Raw genomic sequence first — 16364 nt, 5'->3', positions numbered from 1 at the left:
ATTATATAATATTTATGTACCAATATTAGACTTAAAAAATTATTTTCTATTATATAATACTATTTTATCTGTACTTAATATTTAAATGGTTGGTTGATCTCTATTTATAGAACTGATTTTAGTGTAGAAACTTTAATTTTCATACAATGTGCTTAAAACATATTTGTTACGAATTTGTAATATAATTTTTAAATAATCATTTAATTATGACTCTTGACAATAATAAAATTGCTTTACTAGTCTTAGTGTTTTACTGGTATCGATAACTTTACCATTAGTGTTTATAAAACGACTCTGTATTTTAAAAAATAAAATACAAAAAGAAAAGTAATGAAAATAATTAAAAATATCGAAACAATATAAAATGTATTAACTGTATACACGTATTCGTAAAATCTGATAATAAAGTATATATCATATCTCAGCGTATAAAGAATAAATTATTGTAAAAATTACTTTAAATTCATAAATATTACAAATTTTTCAATTTCTCATTCTTCACTCTAAAATAACGAAGTTTTGCTGCAATATTTTTAAATATAATCCAGTTAATGAACAGACTGTATTATTAAATGACCAACTAATTTTAATATATAATTCAATTTTATTAATGAATCGGATAAAAATTGTATGAAACGATTAAGAATGAACATAAAACTTGTACCTATAGGAAACTAACTGCACAATTATAGCTGACAAGTGGCGACACCCACGGCTTAAAATTTTATTCTAGAATTTCATTGACTTCACAAACTTTTAATCATATTATTCAAGTAACAACAAGTGTAACAACGCGTGTATATTGTTTGGTTAATACAATTAAATGTCGTTTAAGCAACAATTTTGTATGAGACGTTCTAGTGAAATATACATTTAAACTATTTAACGACTACTATACAAATTGTAAAAACAGACATTGTTACATTGAAATGCAACAAAGATGATCTTTTCTAACATTGTGCATAGAACTTTTTATCCACTTCAATGTTTAAGAAACCTTCAAACAATTGATATAAAGCTAAATGTAACACGAACATATACAAGGTGGTCTAGTCGAAAGCCGGTTGCTATTGTGAACGAAGATGAACTTTTTGATACCGAGGATACAACCAAAGAAAAAATTATTCAAAGTAATAAGACTTTTCCAGAGAAATCGAGAAAAAGAAAACCATTGAGAGCATCTAAAAACACTCCCACAACCAAAAAAATATCAGGTTATATGGTTCTTGAGAAAAATGATAAAATTGCATCGTAGGTTCTCCTTTTATAATACCAAATAATTTATTTTTAAATAAATGAAATCATTCATAGAATTCACAGAGGTCCATATATTATTTTGATTTAGATCTTTAATGACTCAAATTAAGACTCGGAAAAGAAGAGAAAAAAATGGTCAGATAGTTTTAGAAGGATATAGATTAATTAAAGATGCGCTCGAAGCTGGTGTAGTATTAACTACAATATTATTTAATAATCCATCTGATATAGAGTCATTAAAACTATCTGAAAATGTAAAACTACTTAAAGTTCCGTACAAAACAATTCAACTGTGGTCCAACTTAACTTCTCCTTCTGGATTAATAGGTATTGATATATTGTTATAATATATAATATAATTTTTTGTATACTGTTATTTACATTCTTGATATAGGAATCTTTGAAACTCCTGATATAAGTAATGTTTCTATTAATGAATCAATACCACTTACTATTATATGTGATAATGTCAGGGATCCAGGAAATTTAGGATCAATTATAAGAGCTGCAGCAGGTGTAGGCTGTGAAAAATTAATTTTAATAAAAGGTACCAAGTCACAAAATTGAAATTATAAAATTGTATCTACTTTAACAAATTACTTGCATAAAATCGATTACATAAATGAATTATTGTATTTTGCATATTCTTTTTATTATCTTCTTATTTAGGTTGTGTTGATCCATGGAATCCAAAAGTTGTCAGATCTGCGGCTGGAGCTCATTTTCGACTGCCTATTCATTCATTTCCATTATGGGATGAGATTCCATCGCTAATTAGTGAAGACTCAAATATCTTTTTGGCAGATAGTAACTTTGGTAATGATTTTAAAGGAAAATATAGTAATAATATACCTAAAACTAGTACAAGCATGTTCAATATCAATCCAGAAAAAATTAAAGCAAATATTAACATCGACGATAGTAAGATGAATGAAAAAAAAAATGTATCATCAATAATTCCAACTAATAAGGTAATGATGGAAAAATTTTTGTTGAACCTACCTATTGTTCCATACTATACTGTAGATTATACAACAAAAGAAAATGTACTTGTCTTAAGTGGAGAAACTGAAGGTTTGAGTTTAAATTCATATCAATTATTAAAGGAACGAAAAGGTATTCGTATTCACATACCTTTAGAAAACAAAGTTGACAGTTTAAATACAGGAGTGGCTCTTGGCATTGTTACTTTTGAAATGAAGAGACAAATAATAAAACGACTGTATGAGCTTTAATAAGCTTCTTCTTTACATATTGAGCGTTTTCATAAATAAATCTCTGTCTTGTGTTCTTAAATAAATATTACAGAAACCTAACAATTTTAAAGTTTGATATAGAATAAGATAATTTTGTGTTATTTTTGTAAAATAGTTTATTTCTAATTTTTAAATTAAATTCTTAATTTATGCAATACCACTACCTTAACTTTCATTATTAATGGGTTGAGCAGCAACTGGTCGAACTATAAAATTCAAGAAAAGGAGTATGTATCATTGATGCTTATGTAATATGTTTCCTAAAAAAATCTTACTTGCACAACTTTGGGGCTGAAATTTTATATCATCAATGGCAAAACCTCCGTTACTGGCACTCCCTCTTAAAATAAGATGATAGGGTACGCGAGCATCCATAGTAACTTGTGCGGCTGTCCATACAGGTCTTGGGTTATTAAATCCTTTCGCCGTTAAAGACCACAACTAAAACAGATAATCTCGGAATAAAGTTCTATACTCGATGATCTTAAAATAAAGAATTTTTGTCTAACTCTTACGGGTTGTTCCTGATTTCCATTACTTTCGTTTTCATCATTTTGTTCATCTTCGATATTTGCCTTAATAACTTGTAAAGTGGTAGATTCTTCAACTCCAAAGGCGGCAAACCAAAAAGTAAAACAAACGGATTCTTCATCGGGCGATGTTTGTATTATCGGAGATCGCAAACGTACATCCGTCGATTTTTTATTTGTTGTAAATATGTCGAAAAATACGAAGTCACCAGTGGCTCCAAAGGTCTTGTCTAATAACTGTGCTGGACGATGAGCAAGAAACGCACGCTGCCAGGTGACCGCACGCTCGTTGTCTGACGAAGTAATGTTTTCCCAACCACACAATCCTTTCTCAAAGCTGCAATCCTCCGCTCTTACCGATGCACTTATCGGTTTCACTAATACATTATTAAGAATGTAACTTCATTAACTCGCATATCTTTTATTAACAGTCAAAGCGTTAATATTTTACAACTTACCGGTACAATTACCGGTATAGAAAGAAATATCGTCAATACCAATACTACCGCTAGCACGATTAGGACCCCAAGTACCTTCGAATACAACATTAAAGTCTTTTCTCTCATTTATATTGATCTGTGCATAATTCCAGGTAGGTCCTTGGTTATTGTATAGCTGCCAGATTGGTCTAGATTCCGACGAGGATTCTCCGCTTGTTTGTATAGACACGCGAAGCACTCCTTTAAATTTAACATGTCATTAGAGAACTTAAAGTAAACAAAAGAAATTATAATATACAAACCTAGACTTGGCCCTGTAGAGTCGATAAAAGACTCGAATATAAAGTACCAAAAAGTAACGCAAAGAGGCTCGTCAGTGCCTTTCATTTCTCGACTGACGAGCTGCGCTGTACCGCCTCCCGATGATCGGGGCCCTCCTCTTGGGCGACCCAAACCAAGGAAATACTCGTTCCTTCGGTTGATCGCATATCCATTAGTGTATGGTTTTCGTTGATTCCTCGGGCTCAATGCTTGAATAGATACCCTCTCCCATTCAACCCGATCCGGATCTCGAGAATTGATCCAATCACACTCATCTACTTCGAAAGTGCAGTCGCGGGGAGTCGGGGCGGCAACTTGAGGCGAGACTATTAAAAAACGTATTGATTAATGTTCAACAAATAAAAACATTTTTCCTAACTTGAATATCCACTGTGATTCTTGTACAGTATCTCAAGGAGAGATTTGTATTTTGTACGGCAAACTCAACAAGGATCGTCCAGTGGATATTGCAGATAAAAGTCCCTGTTGGGGAGTGTTTATTTTCAAATAAGACAGTCAAGACAATTGAAAAAATGTTCACCAGGGCAGGAGCCTTGCGTGAAAGAGATGTCGTCAATAGCGATGTCTCCCATTCCTGTATTTCCCACGGAAGCTTCGAAGGCAAGTTGAAAATCATCGAGAGAGCTGATTGTAATTTGAGCGATGAACCACGTATTTCCAGCGTTCCCATTTAAGCTCCAAATCTCCTGTAGTGGCGCATCCAGACTACGGAAGTGGCGTAAAAAAAGCTTCAGGGTACCAATTCCAGCGCCAAACATATGAAACCAGAAGTGCATACACATAGGTGTATCGGCACTTGGCGCAGGGAAAGTCGTGCTAAGGAGTCTAGCTCTGTCTCCTGGTCTACGTGGAAACGAGGAGTCTATGTAAGCATATCCTCCAGCCGCTGAACGATCGCTGGAGCTGTCTGTTGCTGGTCCAGTTGTTGGGTTTCCACTTCCTCGACTCTACAGCATTTGATATTAGCAAAATCTCGTAGATATTTATAATATGCAATCATTGATACTTGTAACTTACAATTGTCCAGTCGAAATCATCCTCTGCGTCGTTGCTCCAGTCACAAAATCCACTTGCGAAATTACAAAAACCTACGCATGAAGTACCGGGCTGCAAATCTATGTCATCTACGGCTATATATCCTCTATACAGACGCGCTGGATCAGTGGGGTCTACAGGAATTCCCTCGATGATCAGCTAATGACAAATATTTGATGTTATAATTTTTTCGAGAACAATAATATTTATTTGTGTTAATTAACGACTTATAATTATTCTGATAAAAAGAATAAGTGTACGAGAAAGAGACTAATTTAGACGTGTCAGTCTGATGCATATTGTTTAAATTTTGTTAGATGTTTACATTGATGGTATTGGTAATGAGTCAGTGTATAATGATAATTACTTGAAAATGTAATTACCGAATGTAATACAGGATAAGTATACAGCATTTGCACTTGCTGCCAAAGACCTAGGGTGTAATACTGAGCGTTCCAAATGACACGCTCGTTAAAAACTTCCAGTGGTTTGCAGGATGGTATCGTAGCGTTTTCGGGAGTAATTTCTTCGGTTTGCTCCTTCTTGATAGAATACTCGTCCGCACCCACGTGCAGCAAAACCTTTAGACCAGCGATACTCAGACCGTCCATGGTGTATTTGAACATGATGCAAGTTCCGGCTACTCCGGTACTACCTAACTGAGGACTGTGCAGTAATCCTCCCAAGGTTTTCACTTTGCCATCTTTTAACGGTAATTGTGATGTCTCCAAAAAAGCATATCTAGTTCCATGTAATAACGAACTCGTTTTAGTTAAATTCGAAATATTCTGTAAATTGTTGAAGGTATTCGACATTCCGTGAAACGATTATCAGAGGCATACATTGCTGCGGAAGGAAATCATTTCCAACAATTTCTTTAGTGAACCGATCAAGTTCAGTTACAAACAAGAAATTTTTATAGGAAGAAAAGAGAAACGTTTCTGGATCCAGTTTTCATAATACTTTTTTTCATCCTTACGTTGAGTGGAATACGCTCTTATAGTTCGGTCATCTACTTCCAAAACATCCTGTAAATCTTAACATAGTTGTAAGAAGATATTTGAAAAATGGACATACCCTCCTTCCATGGTACTAGTTGTATAGTCGCTCGGAGGACCACCCATCCAGTTCGTACCCATGCCGGTACCAGCTATCCAGTCCAACGCGTCATCACCGTTCTGCCAATCGCAAAGCGTTTGAGTCGGAAATGATCCAAAGTCGCAGAAGACTTCGTCCACGGATGCTGTAGGGAGTGGTGCTGTCACTGAGGGGTATCTTAGAGAATAAGAAATCTTACAGAAACGCTGCAGTAAACTCATGATACTCAAAACAGTTGTAATCACACCATAAAGGTATATTGGTGATCTTTTGAATATATTAAATTTGTAAACGATGTCGCTACGGAATTACGTTGAACATTTCGGAGCCTTTCACCTCTGGGTTGATGGGTCCTTTTGAGCAAGTGTGGGAGGATTAAGTGGATTTCTTGGAAACGAGATCTCCGTAGTGGACGGAACAGCACTTCGGGTGTACAATACATCCGGTCTAACTGGCCAATGTCTGGGTTCAATGCGTTCTACTTCGTCCAAGGGTTCGCGATCGCGATCGATGGAATTGAAAGGCATTTGTGTCGAATTGAATGCATCGTTTGAGTCAGGACTATCGATCGTGTCTTTGGTCTCGTCGTTTTCGATGCTCTTGGTCCAATTAGGAATGAAACTTTCATTTATCGGCCCAACGAGATCTATTTGCTCTCCGAGAATCGGATTAAAAGGACGCCATGGATTAGCCCATGAGAGCCAGTAAAAATAATGACAGATTAATAAAATCAACCACATATTTAGGGTCTGTAAGTTCTGTTATAGAGATAAAATTCTTAATTTGGATACAACATAAACACATTCGTAAAATAATAAAATATCCATGAAGATTGTCCTAACTTTTTATCAGCCGAAACATCGACTTAATCGTGTGCGACAACGCGTGTTATTCGTTTCATTTTTAAGATGATTAAAAGTTTGGATTTATAGTTATAACTTTTGAGTTTTACAATAATAATTAACCAAGTGTTGATTATACGGTAGATGCGTTTCACACAGCGTTTGGCGAACCTTTGTAAACTTTACAGAACTTAGTAATACAGTTATCGCAACTTCGACACGCGCGGAAGGGTGATGTTCTTCCAACTAAAATACAGACTGAACGGTTTTCGAGAGGTATGCACGTGATGAAATAAAACGAGTATTCCGCAGTTCCGGTCTTTACTTCCTGTCGTTACGCTTTGACCCCCCCTTTTAAATTATTCAGTACAGAGGCCGAGTTCGATAACCGTTCGTCAAGCTATTCCATCGAGATAGGGAATTGTAATAATTGTATCGATGTTTAGTTTTGTTTTGACTACATATAGGTGAGCCGGATGTTAATAATTAATTGAATATATTCGAAGAAGTTAACTAATTCACAAAACACAATGTTCACCGACGAGTAATTAAATTAAAATTGTTTACGGCTCCCGCAAGGTTTTAGAAACTTTAAAAACATTTCCGGACCGAAATTGCCATTGTCTTGTTTCGCTGTACAATAAACTCGACCCAAATTTAAATATGTTAGAACAACAAAAGGCACGAGATAAGGGCAAAGGACTAGTTGATCTGTTTTTGGCCGAAAAAGCGGATGTTTCCTCAGCATTTTTGATATTAGATTAACGATAGCCGGTGATGTCGGTTTACGAAAAGGTCGTGGTTCTCCATTGCAAGTCATTTCCATGATTTCTGTCAAAGTCTGAAAACGATACGATTCGGATGATTTTACTTTAGAGACATGAAAGACAGCAATGTACATTTCTTCAAGTCTTAGGGCCCTTAGGCTATCAAAATGGAGGGAACTTAGAATATTTATTCACATTGTATTGTAATTCATATTACGCGCGAACAACACTGACTTAAATAATTAAAATAATGGTACCAAGACAAAAACTTTAAAGAATTTCGTAACAGGAATTATGAATACTTAAAATAAAAATAATTTACCGTGCCAGGAAAGGGATGTCTTTTTGTTACCATCTCATAAAGAATGATTCCCATGCTCCACACATCACATTTAAGATCATAAGGTTGCCCGTTCAACATTTCCGGAGCCATGTAATAAAATGATCCAGCTCGACACGCAACCGATGAATCTTTTAATCTGCAATGATTGTCATCCCGTTAAAAATTAGTTATAAATCGCATCTACGAAATATTATGTCGCTTATATTAAATCGTACTCTTGAAAATTCTTGGAAACGCCGAAATCGCCAATTTTAACGATATTACCATGAGTTCCGGTTAACATGATGTTTTCTGGCTTTAAATCCCGATGAAGAATCTTCTTAAAGTGTATGTGTTGAACACCCAGAACGATTTGCGAGAACATATATAGTGCATCCTGTACAGGATGTAAAATTTACCTTGACTTTGAAATTGAAATGTATTTGGCTCTTGAGGAGAGCTCAATTTCAACTTACTTCTTCCTTGAGTGGCGACTGGCGCTTCTCTAACAAATCTTTTAAAGTACATCGTGTCGCAAATTCCATAAGAATGTAACTATGATTGTCTTCCATCCAAGCACCATAATAAGCCACTATGTTAGGATGTCGCAGCATATGCAAACATTGTATTTCTCCTAATATATTCTGTACACCGATATGTATATTTCGTCAAGGATTCGATAGAACAAACGCGTAAATAAATTACAGAATTTTGAATTTCCCTGATATATAGATCTTTTTAATTAAAAAATTTGTAAAATAAATAAAATATACGAGGGTAGAAGGTGTTACTGTTCAACAGCAAATGCATTTAATTTCTAAATATTTCAAAATGTTCGTTATTTTATTTTAAAAAATATACTTTTCACTGTGAAATTTTAACAACCACCTCAAACTCCTTCAACCCACATATGTACATTTATAAATTAAAATTAATTATTTTGTATAAAGAATAGTTTAACAACAAATTGACTACTATTAATTTCTATCGGCCCCGTGTAAAGTGTTGCGAATTGTTTCCTCCGAATATTAAAAATTACGATAAAATTCTTTCCGTAGTTTGAAATTTATTAGAATCGTTTATGTAACCGAACCTGGCAAGGTAAACAGTCAAATATTTTAAACAAATTTCATCGAATTTGCCGAATGTTATTCGAGAATGAAAATGTGTACAATTAAAAAATATGGAGATGCTGTCGTTCCGCCGTCTTTTACCGCCCTAAAATGCGTTAACAGTATTCTGTTTATTGCACAAAAGAATCCATCGTTATGGACTTTAAAATATGGGAAATATTTAATAGTATCGGAGAAAACAATTTTCATTTTATACGGAACACCTTGTATAATTAACATCCATAATGATTCTAAACCTGCTGAATCATTAATGAAAATAATAAGTAATAGAAAATGGTATTAAAATAACGCTTTACAATTAACTGACAATGAGAGAATCACATAATCAAAGATTCTCAAGTAAACAAACGAAAAGAACATCCGGTAGTGTGATACACTGTAGAAATGCACTTTTATAAAAAGATATTCCGTGGGGGAATATAAATACTTTTATGATAGTATATTTTAAATAATAATACGAATTGCCCGGTTTTATTAAATTTGTTCACCTTGAAGGGCAAAGCATTTATAGTATTAAGAACTTGTTTTTTCACGACGAACGGCTTAGAGTCTTTTTTTCTTCGTACTAGATAAACGGATCTAAAAGTAATGAATAATAAAGAAACTAAAACACAAAACTTAATCTAAATACGCACCCGAAAGTGCCTCGTTCTAACAATGTTTCGAATACATAATCATTTATATGCATCGACATTTTTCACAAAAATTTCTGCGTATAACAGATCACAACATAAGCTCACGAACGCAAATAATTATTGAATACTAACGGATGTTATGATGGTGTAACGATACAAACATCCCAAACTATGACATTCCAATTTTCAATGTCCTCGACACGCCAAAAATGTATTATTAAATGTATATTCATTAATTCTATTACTAAAATTTGGTAACACATTTAAATAAAACAATCAATTAAATTCTTTCGATTTTCGCAAACTATAACATGATAAAAATAATTAAATACTGATTTGCCGGATTTGACAAATAATGGCGCGCTATTACAAATAAGCAATTGACAAAATACAAATGCTTTGTAATAATTTCATAAATGTTTTAAGCAGTAATTACAAACATTTTCCTTCATTTATAATTGAATTTGATAGTTACTATACTAAACAAATAAGAATATAGAAAAATCATCTGGAATCACTAATAAAGATAAAAAAATATATTAAGATTCGGCACTTTTAAAAACAGTAGATAATTGAGGCTATCTATACTTATATTTTCATACAACATTAATGTTGTTTTAAATTATTTAGCACTTGAAACTCACAAATTCAATCTGTGCACATTTTGGGAATGTATTGTGCATGGATCGCGGATTTATTACTCATAAAAGGTGTTTACAAAACACATAATTCTAGTTCATAATTTATAAAGTATTGTTTTAATACTACTTAATATTCATAAAATTTATATCTTAACAAACACCCTATACGTATCTTTGAGTTCGCATTTTAACGGGTCTTTCAAAGTAATGTGCAACTCCAATTTTTACCTAATAAAGGTATACGCAAAAGGGGAGGGAAAATCGGGCTTTAACTTACGTCGTAGTAGTTTTATTTGTCTTTTTTTACAAATAACGCAATAAAGATTTTTTCTAAAGCGTTTAGAAGTACCATATTGTACCACGAAAAAATGTTACAATTACGCAGTTGACCCGATTGGATTGCATAGTTCGCGACAATAAACGTCGAATCCAAGAACACGCAGAGGATTTAGTACAGATGAATAATGTCCATGACAATGAGGAAAAAGGGGGACTGCTTTTCGTTAATTCACAATCGATTGTACAAAACATCTCGACCATGGTAAGGTGAAACACTGCGGACAAAAAAAAAAATATAGCTACTCTGGTGTTCGAAAGGTGCAGCGAGAGCGATGTATGTACTATTTTAGAGTACCAATGCACACATCGACAATCCCGAAATGGAATCGAACGATGATTATGCTCACTGCATAACATCTACTCCAATGAAAAAAGCAAACCACCTTATACCCTAGTGCAATGCAGAATTAGATGATACAATATATACAGAGTGTCCCATAAGATGCACTGTATTTGTCGAATGACAAATATTTGAACTAAAAATAAAACAATTCTTGATGTTTTTACGTGATCATTGTCGCTAATCATATCTTGACTTACTAACAGTGGAAAATGAATACATCGTTAATAAACTTAAACACTTTCCTATTCTTATAAAATATTTGATTTGCTAACTCCTTTATTAAATAATATTCTAAACTTTCCAACTGTTTCATAATAATGCTTTATGAAGTCACAATCGAACCATTTCTTTGGATACTCGGTATATAGCCTAAATTCAAATCTAACTGTGTATACAATAGCAGTAGAAATCGATGTAATATGATTTGTTGAGAGTAATTAAGTTTATTAGGCATACATTCGACATAATCATCAATGACTTTTAGTAATTAGTGATCATGTGTTGACACTAAGAATTGCTTCATTTTTTATTTAGAGCTATCCTATTTTCCGGATATATCACATCCTATGACAAACGCTGCATATAAATGCATATACTTTTGCTTCAGTATTTCTTTGAACATTATCAATAGTGATTTTAAGAATTAACTGTTACTGGAATCTAATATATTGTTAGTATCATTTCCGGAGGATGTGGAACTCCGTGATTGTTTTAAGCTGTCCAGGTATTCCTGTTGCGAAGTTGCCAAAACTTTTGAGAGTATATCACTGTCCTCCCAATCAGTCAAACCTAATTACAGGTAAAAGTGCTTAGTTTTCTTGTATAGTAAATATGCTTTTCATTCTAAACATACAATAATTGTATTAGTAATTATTACTAAATTTCTCTATCATTACTTTAAATATAATTATATTCTTGATTTAATAAAAATGGTCATCAAATACATACCGAACACTTCTGGCGGAAGACGATTAAACAACGAAATATCTGGTGATGCGTGAACTTCTTTACTACTGCCAGGCATTGGTTCTTGAGGAATTTTAGATTCAAAGTCCGAGGTGAGATGAGATATAGTAGATCCTTGGGTTGACTGATGCTGGGGTGACCTTTTGTTGTACCTTACCGAATCGTTTACCTGAAATTATTCATAGAACACAAAATTCTTAAAACTTATCAACATTTGACCAATACAAAACGGACCTTCGGAGAATTACGTAAAGTGTCTTGGCTAGTTTGGGTCGTGGTTGGAGAAGAAGTGTGACTACGTTGTTGTCCACGACCTCCATGAGGATGAAAATGCGTGTGACTGTGCTGCGCACTCGTCACCGTACTTGTACTGCTACTACTAGCTGATCGCTTTATTCGAAAAGCACGAGTCAATGTTTTAATATAACTAGTGTCGGAAAGTGAACTAAAATTATCCATAACTTACCGCTTTTCGCATTTCATTATCTCTTAGCCATTGCAAATAACTTTCTCTGGCAACTTGTTCCTCTATGGCTTCATTTGTTGCTTCCCAGTCTGTTGCTTTTATTTTATCTTCCAGCATCGTCTGTGCAAAAAAGTTTTCTTGTTCATGAAAGAAATTAAATTAATCCAAATCTTAATTTTTGTACCTGTTCAATGTGTAACTCTTCGCTCTGACGAACTGCATCAGATATAAGTTGCCGATCTGCAGAACCAGGATTGTACGATGGTAGACCAAGTCCAACACCGACGGTAGCTTTATATGGATCTACTAGGCTATTATAATGACTACCACGTTGATAAGACAATCGTATTGGTTCATTATCACTTTCAACCATTGTATGGAAGATATTGATAGGTTCTGTGTAAAATTACAAAAATAAATATTACTATATGATGAAAAAGAGTCATCTTGTGCATGGAAATAGAATTAAGATAGGTTAATGCATACCAGTACTGTAACAATACAATTGAATGCTACGATTATACATTTCAGACATTGCTTGCATTTCTATATGATTTCCATGAACATATTCTTGTCGTTTTCTATCTACATATGTGCTAAAATCTTCTGCTACGAAGTGAGAAAAAAACTCTTGATTCGAAGCCTAGAAAGTAATTCATACATGAAATGAATTTGTTTTGAAGTAACAGCTTGAATTATCCTTGTAATAAGTACTTACAATATAATCCATGCAATGCTTCCGCACTACACCATGCATTTCTTGGTCACCATAAACTTGATCTGCAACAGCTCTAAACAGACATGCCCCATCTTCACCCATTTTTTTGACAATAAATCCCATTTTGCGCATTCGCTTTTCAAACCACCTATCCCGCTAAATTAAAAAGAACCATATATTTACATTGTTAAATATCAATACAATCAAATACCTGACTCTGAAACTTTTAACTAACAATGTAAAATTAAATAAACCAACCTCTTGCCATTCAGCCAATGTCAGGTTATTACCAGTTCTGCCAGTATATTCGTCTCCACTATTGTAACCATTAGCTAATTCGTGTTCTAAATTTGCAGCAGCCCCAACAATAGCCATTCGATTGTTGGTTATTACACCAGCATTTGAAGCTAAACAAGTTATATCATTTATTATTTTTTTAACAAAAATTCTTTATTTTTTTTTATTGAAAAGTACTTCTTATAACAAAAGTTTAGACTATGGAAGGTTTTCAATAACAATTGTTTTTGTGTATTTTATAAATGTAATTATAAATGTAAACCTTGTAGGCCGCTGCACGATGCAGTGGGTGGTGTAGCCTGTCTTTCGCGTTCTCTTTCCCTCTCTCTATCTCGACCCCTGTCCCTTTCTCTCTCACGTTTAGAACGTGAATTTCTTCCAATGCATCCACTGAAAAGTGATAATTTTATTTACAATATATGAAAATTTAATTTATTAATGTTGTTTAATAACAGTGGAAATAATTAAAGAATGTAAGCTTTAATACACTGAACTTAATATGCATACAAATGTACGATGAAATTAGAAAAACAATCTTATCAACAAGAATAATATGCTCACATAATATAAATATGTATGTTTCTATAAAATACTACATATTTGCTGTTTCTCACCAAAATATTTTTCAGCAAAACCCTCTAAGCATCTTTCATTTCAAAGTAGATAAATATTAAAAAATAACCACACACTTGGCATTTTATGTGAATTAAGTACCTATGTGGACTTGCTCGCTGTCTGTGACGTTTGCCATGACTTGGACCGCTTCCTTCTTCAAAGTGTTTATCTTCCCTCCGATCAACACTAGTCTATAATATAAGTACGTATCAATCAAGTTTCGCATATACTATAGTACATGCTTATAACTCATAACAATCTACAATTATTCAATTTCAATGTATTTCTATCTCTTGAGCAAATATATCTTTTCTATAAATAGTCTTTTGCGAAAAAGGAGATAATTCTAAAATGTAGTTACTATTTTATTATTTTATAAAGAGCACAAGACAAATTTTTTCAAAACTAAATCATACAACACAAAAAATAGAGTACAAATAACATAAATCCTTAGGATGGGTGAAAACAAAACACATAAAGAAACACTATTTTATAAATTTCTTACCTCATACGAGGTACCCGTAAGAACGATAGAACCAGATCCGTGATCGGTTTGAACCCCATGGAGATCGACCGCGAAACCGTTCGCTGCACGTACCTGTCACGGTTCGCAAAAGGTCGTTTAAGGTTCGCTCTTGCAACTACTATGCAAATATCGTGCTAGTATCATAGTTGCAAAGAGGAGATTATTCATTCACCTGATATGGACTATTAGGTAGTGCGATGGATCCAGAGCCATGCTCGTTTTGCACTCCGTGAACATCGACTTCGGAAGTGCTGCCTCCTTCTCGTCTATCTTTCGAGGCGTTCGTCTTCTTCTTCGACAGAATGGTCATCTTGCGTAATCGATCGTCGGTGGTCGTTAGACGCGACGCTCGTTCGACAAGATTTCAGAAGAGAACTTCACAGTCTCTCACTCACCGCACCTTGAACCCCTTACTTCCTTCCTCACTGCAATCGCTATCCGCTTATTTACTATTTTCCCAATTATATCCACGAAGTGTGTTGATGTACGTGAACTTGAATGAAATTCCAGAGTCACTATGTTACTAATAAACTCCACGAAATTTGAATTGGGACAATGTTACATTTCGTAAGAAATACAACATAATACATTTGATAACCAACTACTACATTAATTCTTGTTATTCCGAATGTTTTGTCAGACAGCCATGACTACACTTGCACACACTACCAGGCTGCTCATGGTGCCAATCTATCGCAAAATATTGTCCCTAATCTATATCGTCAAAATCCCTGCATGAAATGTTTACTTCTTCCTTTAATAGATATAAATTATGTAGGTTAACATGTTTTTATGAATTTTAACGTCGAATCAATGAACAATACAGCGTGTTTTAATCAATTAAAAGCAAACTTGTAAGACAAATTTTTAAAACAATTAAAGCTAAAAGTTTTAAACATTCCTCTTCGTCCAATTTTTTGTCATACACTTTGTCTCGTTTTAAACGAATTTGTCAACAAAATGAGACACTTTATAATGGTAAAAGTTTGTTGCACTTCTTTTTACTATGAAACACACCTGTTATTACTAGGTTACCAACTTTAGGTAATACACAATACTGATAACATACTTCACATATGTTATCACAGAGCTCTCGAAACTTCAGGGACGTCCGAGATAGATATAGATAGAGATGGTAAAAAATGAATAAACATCGATGTATCGATGTATGTGTCATCGACCAACAGTCATCGATGTTAGTCAATACTTTAATTTAATTTGTTTGAAATTATTAAATTTCCAAGAACTTCAATTACGTTTTTGGCTATAAGTTTAATTAATCATATTTTATTAATCCTAATCTTTATCAGATAAACTGTCTAAAATTACTATTTTCTGTAGCACTGTTTCAGATAAACGATTTCTTTATTGGTTTAGTGTAAATTTGGTTTTGAAAAATAATTTTTCCGCCAGTACAAGTGAAGCTGGCAAGAAATAGTTTTGTACTAAATTGAATAAATTAGGGTAGATAGGTTTTATTTCTTTCTAAATTTCAAACAAATTTCGCTGAAGATTTGAACAAAAAGAAGTAGTTTATTCAAATCTTAGCACAGTCAGCATACCTACCTTTGTACAATATGCTTTAATAGTATTAAAGATCTGTTAATTTTATAAAAACCAATCGATGGGAAATCCTGAATTTCAAATTCATTAAAAAACATTGATAGCTTCGATAGATCGATTTGTAACATCAATAGTAAATATGTATCGACAGGAAACATCGACGTTTTTAACATATCGACACATCGTTGCCATCCCTAGATATGGACAATATCTAGGTAGCAGCAGATATACAA

At 33.6% G+C, this 16364-nt stretch overlaps 4 protein-coding genes across 10 annotated transcripts; 1 reads left to right on the top strand and 3 right to left on the bottom strand.

The window, feature by feature from the left end:
- The first annotated feature begins 789 nt into the window (after positions 1–789).
- On the top strand, positions 790–3015 carry LOC143154980 (rRNA methyltransferase 3, mitochondrial). 2 transcript variants are annotated; one of them, XM_076327137.1, is made up of 5 exons: positions 790–1251; positions 1346–1584; positions 1652–1804; positions 1927–2228; positions 2708–3015. In XM_076327137.1, exons 1-5 carry the CDS (start codon positions 941–943, stop codon positions 2723–2725), a joined length of 1023 nt encoding a protein of 340 aa, XP_076183252.1. In that variant the 5' UTR covers positions 790–940; the 3' UTR covers positions 2726–3015. The 2 variants fall into 2 exon arrangements, with proteins under 2 accessions (XP_076183252.1, XP_076183251.1); XM_076327136.1 differs by having other exon boundaries at positions 1927–3015.
- Positions 2293–6698, bottom strand: LOC143154978 (MAM and LDL-receptor class A domain-containing protein 1). Of its 3 annotated transcripts, XM_076327134.1 has the most exons (11): positions 6295–6698; positions 5938–6135; positions 5244–5601; positions 4843–5019; positions 4346–4772; positions 3786–4130; positions 3502–3723; positions 3029–3420; positions 2789–2954; positions 2678–2719; positions 2293–2569 (listed from the first exon to the last, which is right to left on the bottom strand). In XM_076327134.1, the coding sequence occupies exons 1-10, from the start codon at positions 6696–6698 to the stop codon at positions 2679–2681; spliced, it is 2730 nt and encodes a 909-aa protein (XP_076183249.1). In that variant the 3' UTR covers positions 2293–2569; position 2678. The 3 variants fall into 3 exon arrangements, with proteins under 3 accessions (XP_076183249.1, XP_076183248.1, XP_076183250.1); XM_076327133.1 differs by having other exon boundaries at positions 2293–2719; XM_076327135.1 differs by having other exon boundaries at positions 2293–2719; positions 5938–6103; positions 6295–6507.
- A 24-nt stretch (positions 6699–6722) lies between these two features.
- LOC143154977 (serine/threonine-protein kinase Nek5) lies at positions 6723–10206 on the bottom strand. 2 transcript variants are annotated; one of them, XM_076327131.1, is made up of 6 exons: positions 9658–10206; positions 9511–9601; positions 8366–8533; positions 8126–8286; positions 7890–8046; positions 6723–7641 (listed from the first exon to the last, which is right to left on the bottom strand). In XM_076327131.1, the coding sequence occupies exons 1-6, from the start codon at positions 9714–9716 to the stop codon at positions 7354–7356; spliced, it is 924 nt and encodes a 307-aa protein (XP_076183246.1). In that variant the 5' UTR covers positions 9717–10206; the 3' UTR covers positions 6723–7353. The 2 variants fall into 2 exon arrangements, with proteins under 2 accessions (XP_076183246.1, XP_076183247.1); XM_076327132.1 differs by lacking the exon at positions 9511–9601.
- Positions 10207–10330: 124 nt separating this feature from the next.
- On the bottom strand, positions 10331–15643 carry Duba (Deubiquitinating enzyme A). 3 transcript variants are annotated; one of them, XM_076327127.1, is made up of 13 exons: positions 15586–15643; positions 14741–15061; positions 14548–14640; positions 14142–14233; positions 13690–13817; positions 13389–13537; positions 13131–13286; positions 12899–13055; positions 12597–12808; positions 12413–12532; positions 12181–12336; positions 11929–12115; positions 10331–11769 (listed from the first exon to the last, which is right to left on the bottom strand). In XM_076327127.1, exons 2-13 carry the CDS (start codon positions 14876–14878, stop codon positions 11624–11626), a joined length of 1734 nt encoding a protein of 577 aa, XP_076183242.1. In that variant the 5' UTR covers positions 14879–15061; positions 15586–15643; the 3' UTR covers positions 10331–11623. The 3 variants fall into 3 exon arrangements, with proteins under 3 accessions (XP_076183242.1, XP_076183241.1, XP_076183243.1); XM_076327126.1 differs by lacking the exon at positions 15586–15643 and having other exon boundaries at positions 14741–15539; XM_076327128.1 differs by lacking the exons at positions 12181–12336; positions 15586–15643 and having other exon boundaries at positions 14741–15542.
- Between the last annotated feature and the right edge of the window lie 721 nt (positions 15644–16364).

This window comes from Ptiloglossa arizonensis, chromosome 2 (assembly GCF_051014685.1).
Source record: "Ptiloglossa arizonensis isolate GNS036 chromosome 2, iyPtiAriz1_principal, whole genome shotgun sequence".
NCBI lineage: Eukaryota > Metazoa > Arthropoda > Insecta > Hymenoptera > Colletidae > Ptiloglossa > Ptiloglossa arizonensis.
Note: the sequence above shows the minus strand (reverse complement) of the source record. Positions and strands in the feature narration are given on the sequence as shown.

What these genes read in the sequence shown, in the direction of transcription:
- Duba (XM_076327127.1), bottom strand. Translation starts at nt 14,878, where the DNA reads ATGACCATTCTGTCGAAGAAGAAGACGAACGCCTCGAAAGATAGACGA. An exon ending in AAGAGTTACACATTGAACAG is followed by an intron (nt 12,533 to 12,596) that starts GTACAAAAATTA and finishes TTTTTTGCACAG; the next exon opens with ACGATGCTGGAAGATAAAAT. An exon ending in CTTTACGTAATTCTCCGAAG is followed by an intron (nt 12,116 to 12,180) that starts GTCCGTTTTGTA and finishes GAATAATTTCAG; the next exon opens with GTAAACGATTCGGTAAGGTA.
- LOC143154980 (XM_076327136.1), top strand. Translation starts at nt 941, where the DNA reads ATGATCTTTTCTAACATTGTGCATAGAACTTTTTATCCACTTCAATGT. An exon ending in TTCTCCTTCTGGATTAATAG is followed by an intron (nt 1,585 to 1,651) that starts GTATTGATATAT and finishes TTCTTGATATAG; the next exon opens with GAATCTTTGAAACTCCTGAT. An exon ending in AAAATTAATTTTAATAAAAG is followed by an intron (nt 1,805 to 1,926) that starts GTACCAAGTCAC and finishes CTTCTTATTTAG; the next exon opens with GTTGTGTTGATCCATGGAAT.
- LOC143154977 (XM_076327131.1), bottom strand. Translation starts at nt 9,716, where the DNA reads ATGTCGATGCATATAAATGATTATGTATTCGAAACATTGTTAGAACGA. An exon ending in TTAGAACGAGGCACTTTCGG is followed by an intron (nt 9,602 to 9,657) that starts GTGCGTATTTAG and finishes CATTACTTTTAG; the next exon opens with ATCCGTTTATCTAGTACGAA. An exon ending in AGTCGCCACTCAAGGAAGAA is followed by an intron (nt 8,287 to 8,365) that starts GTAAGTTGAAAT and finishes CATCCTGTACAG; the next exon opens with GATGCACTATATATGTTCTC.
- LOC143154978 (XM_076327133.1), bottom strand. Translation starts at nt 6,698, where the DNA reads ATGTGGTTGATTTTATTAATCTGTCATTATTTTTACTGGCTCTCATGG. An exon ending in AAGGACCCATCAACCCAGAG is followed by an intron (nt 6,136 to 6,294) that starts GTGAAAGGCTCC and finishes TTATTCTCTAAG; the next exon opens with ATACCCCTCAGTGACAGCAC. An exon ending in TCAGCCCCAAAGTTGTGCAA is followed by an intron (nt 2,720 to 2,788) that starts GTAAGATTTTTT and finishes TGAATTTTATAG; the next exon opens with TTCGACCAGTTGCTGCTCAA.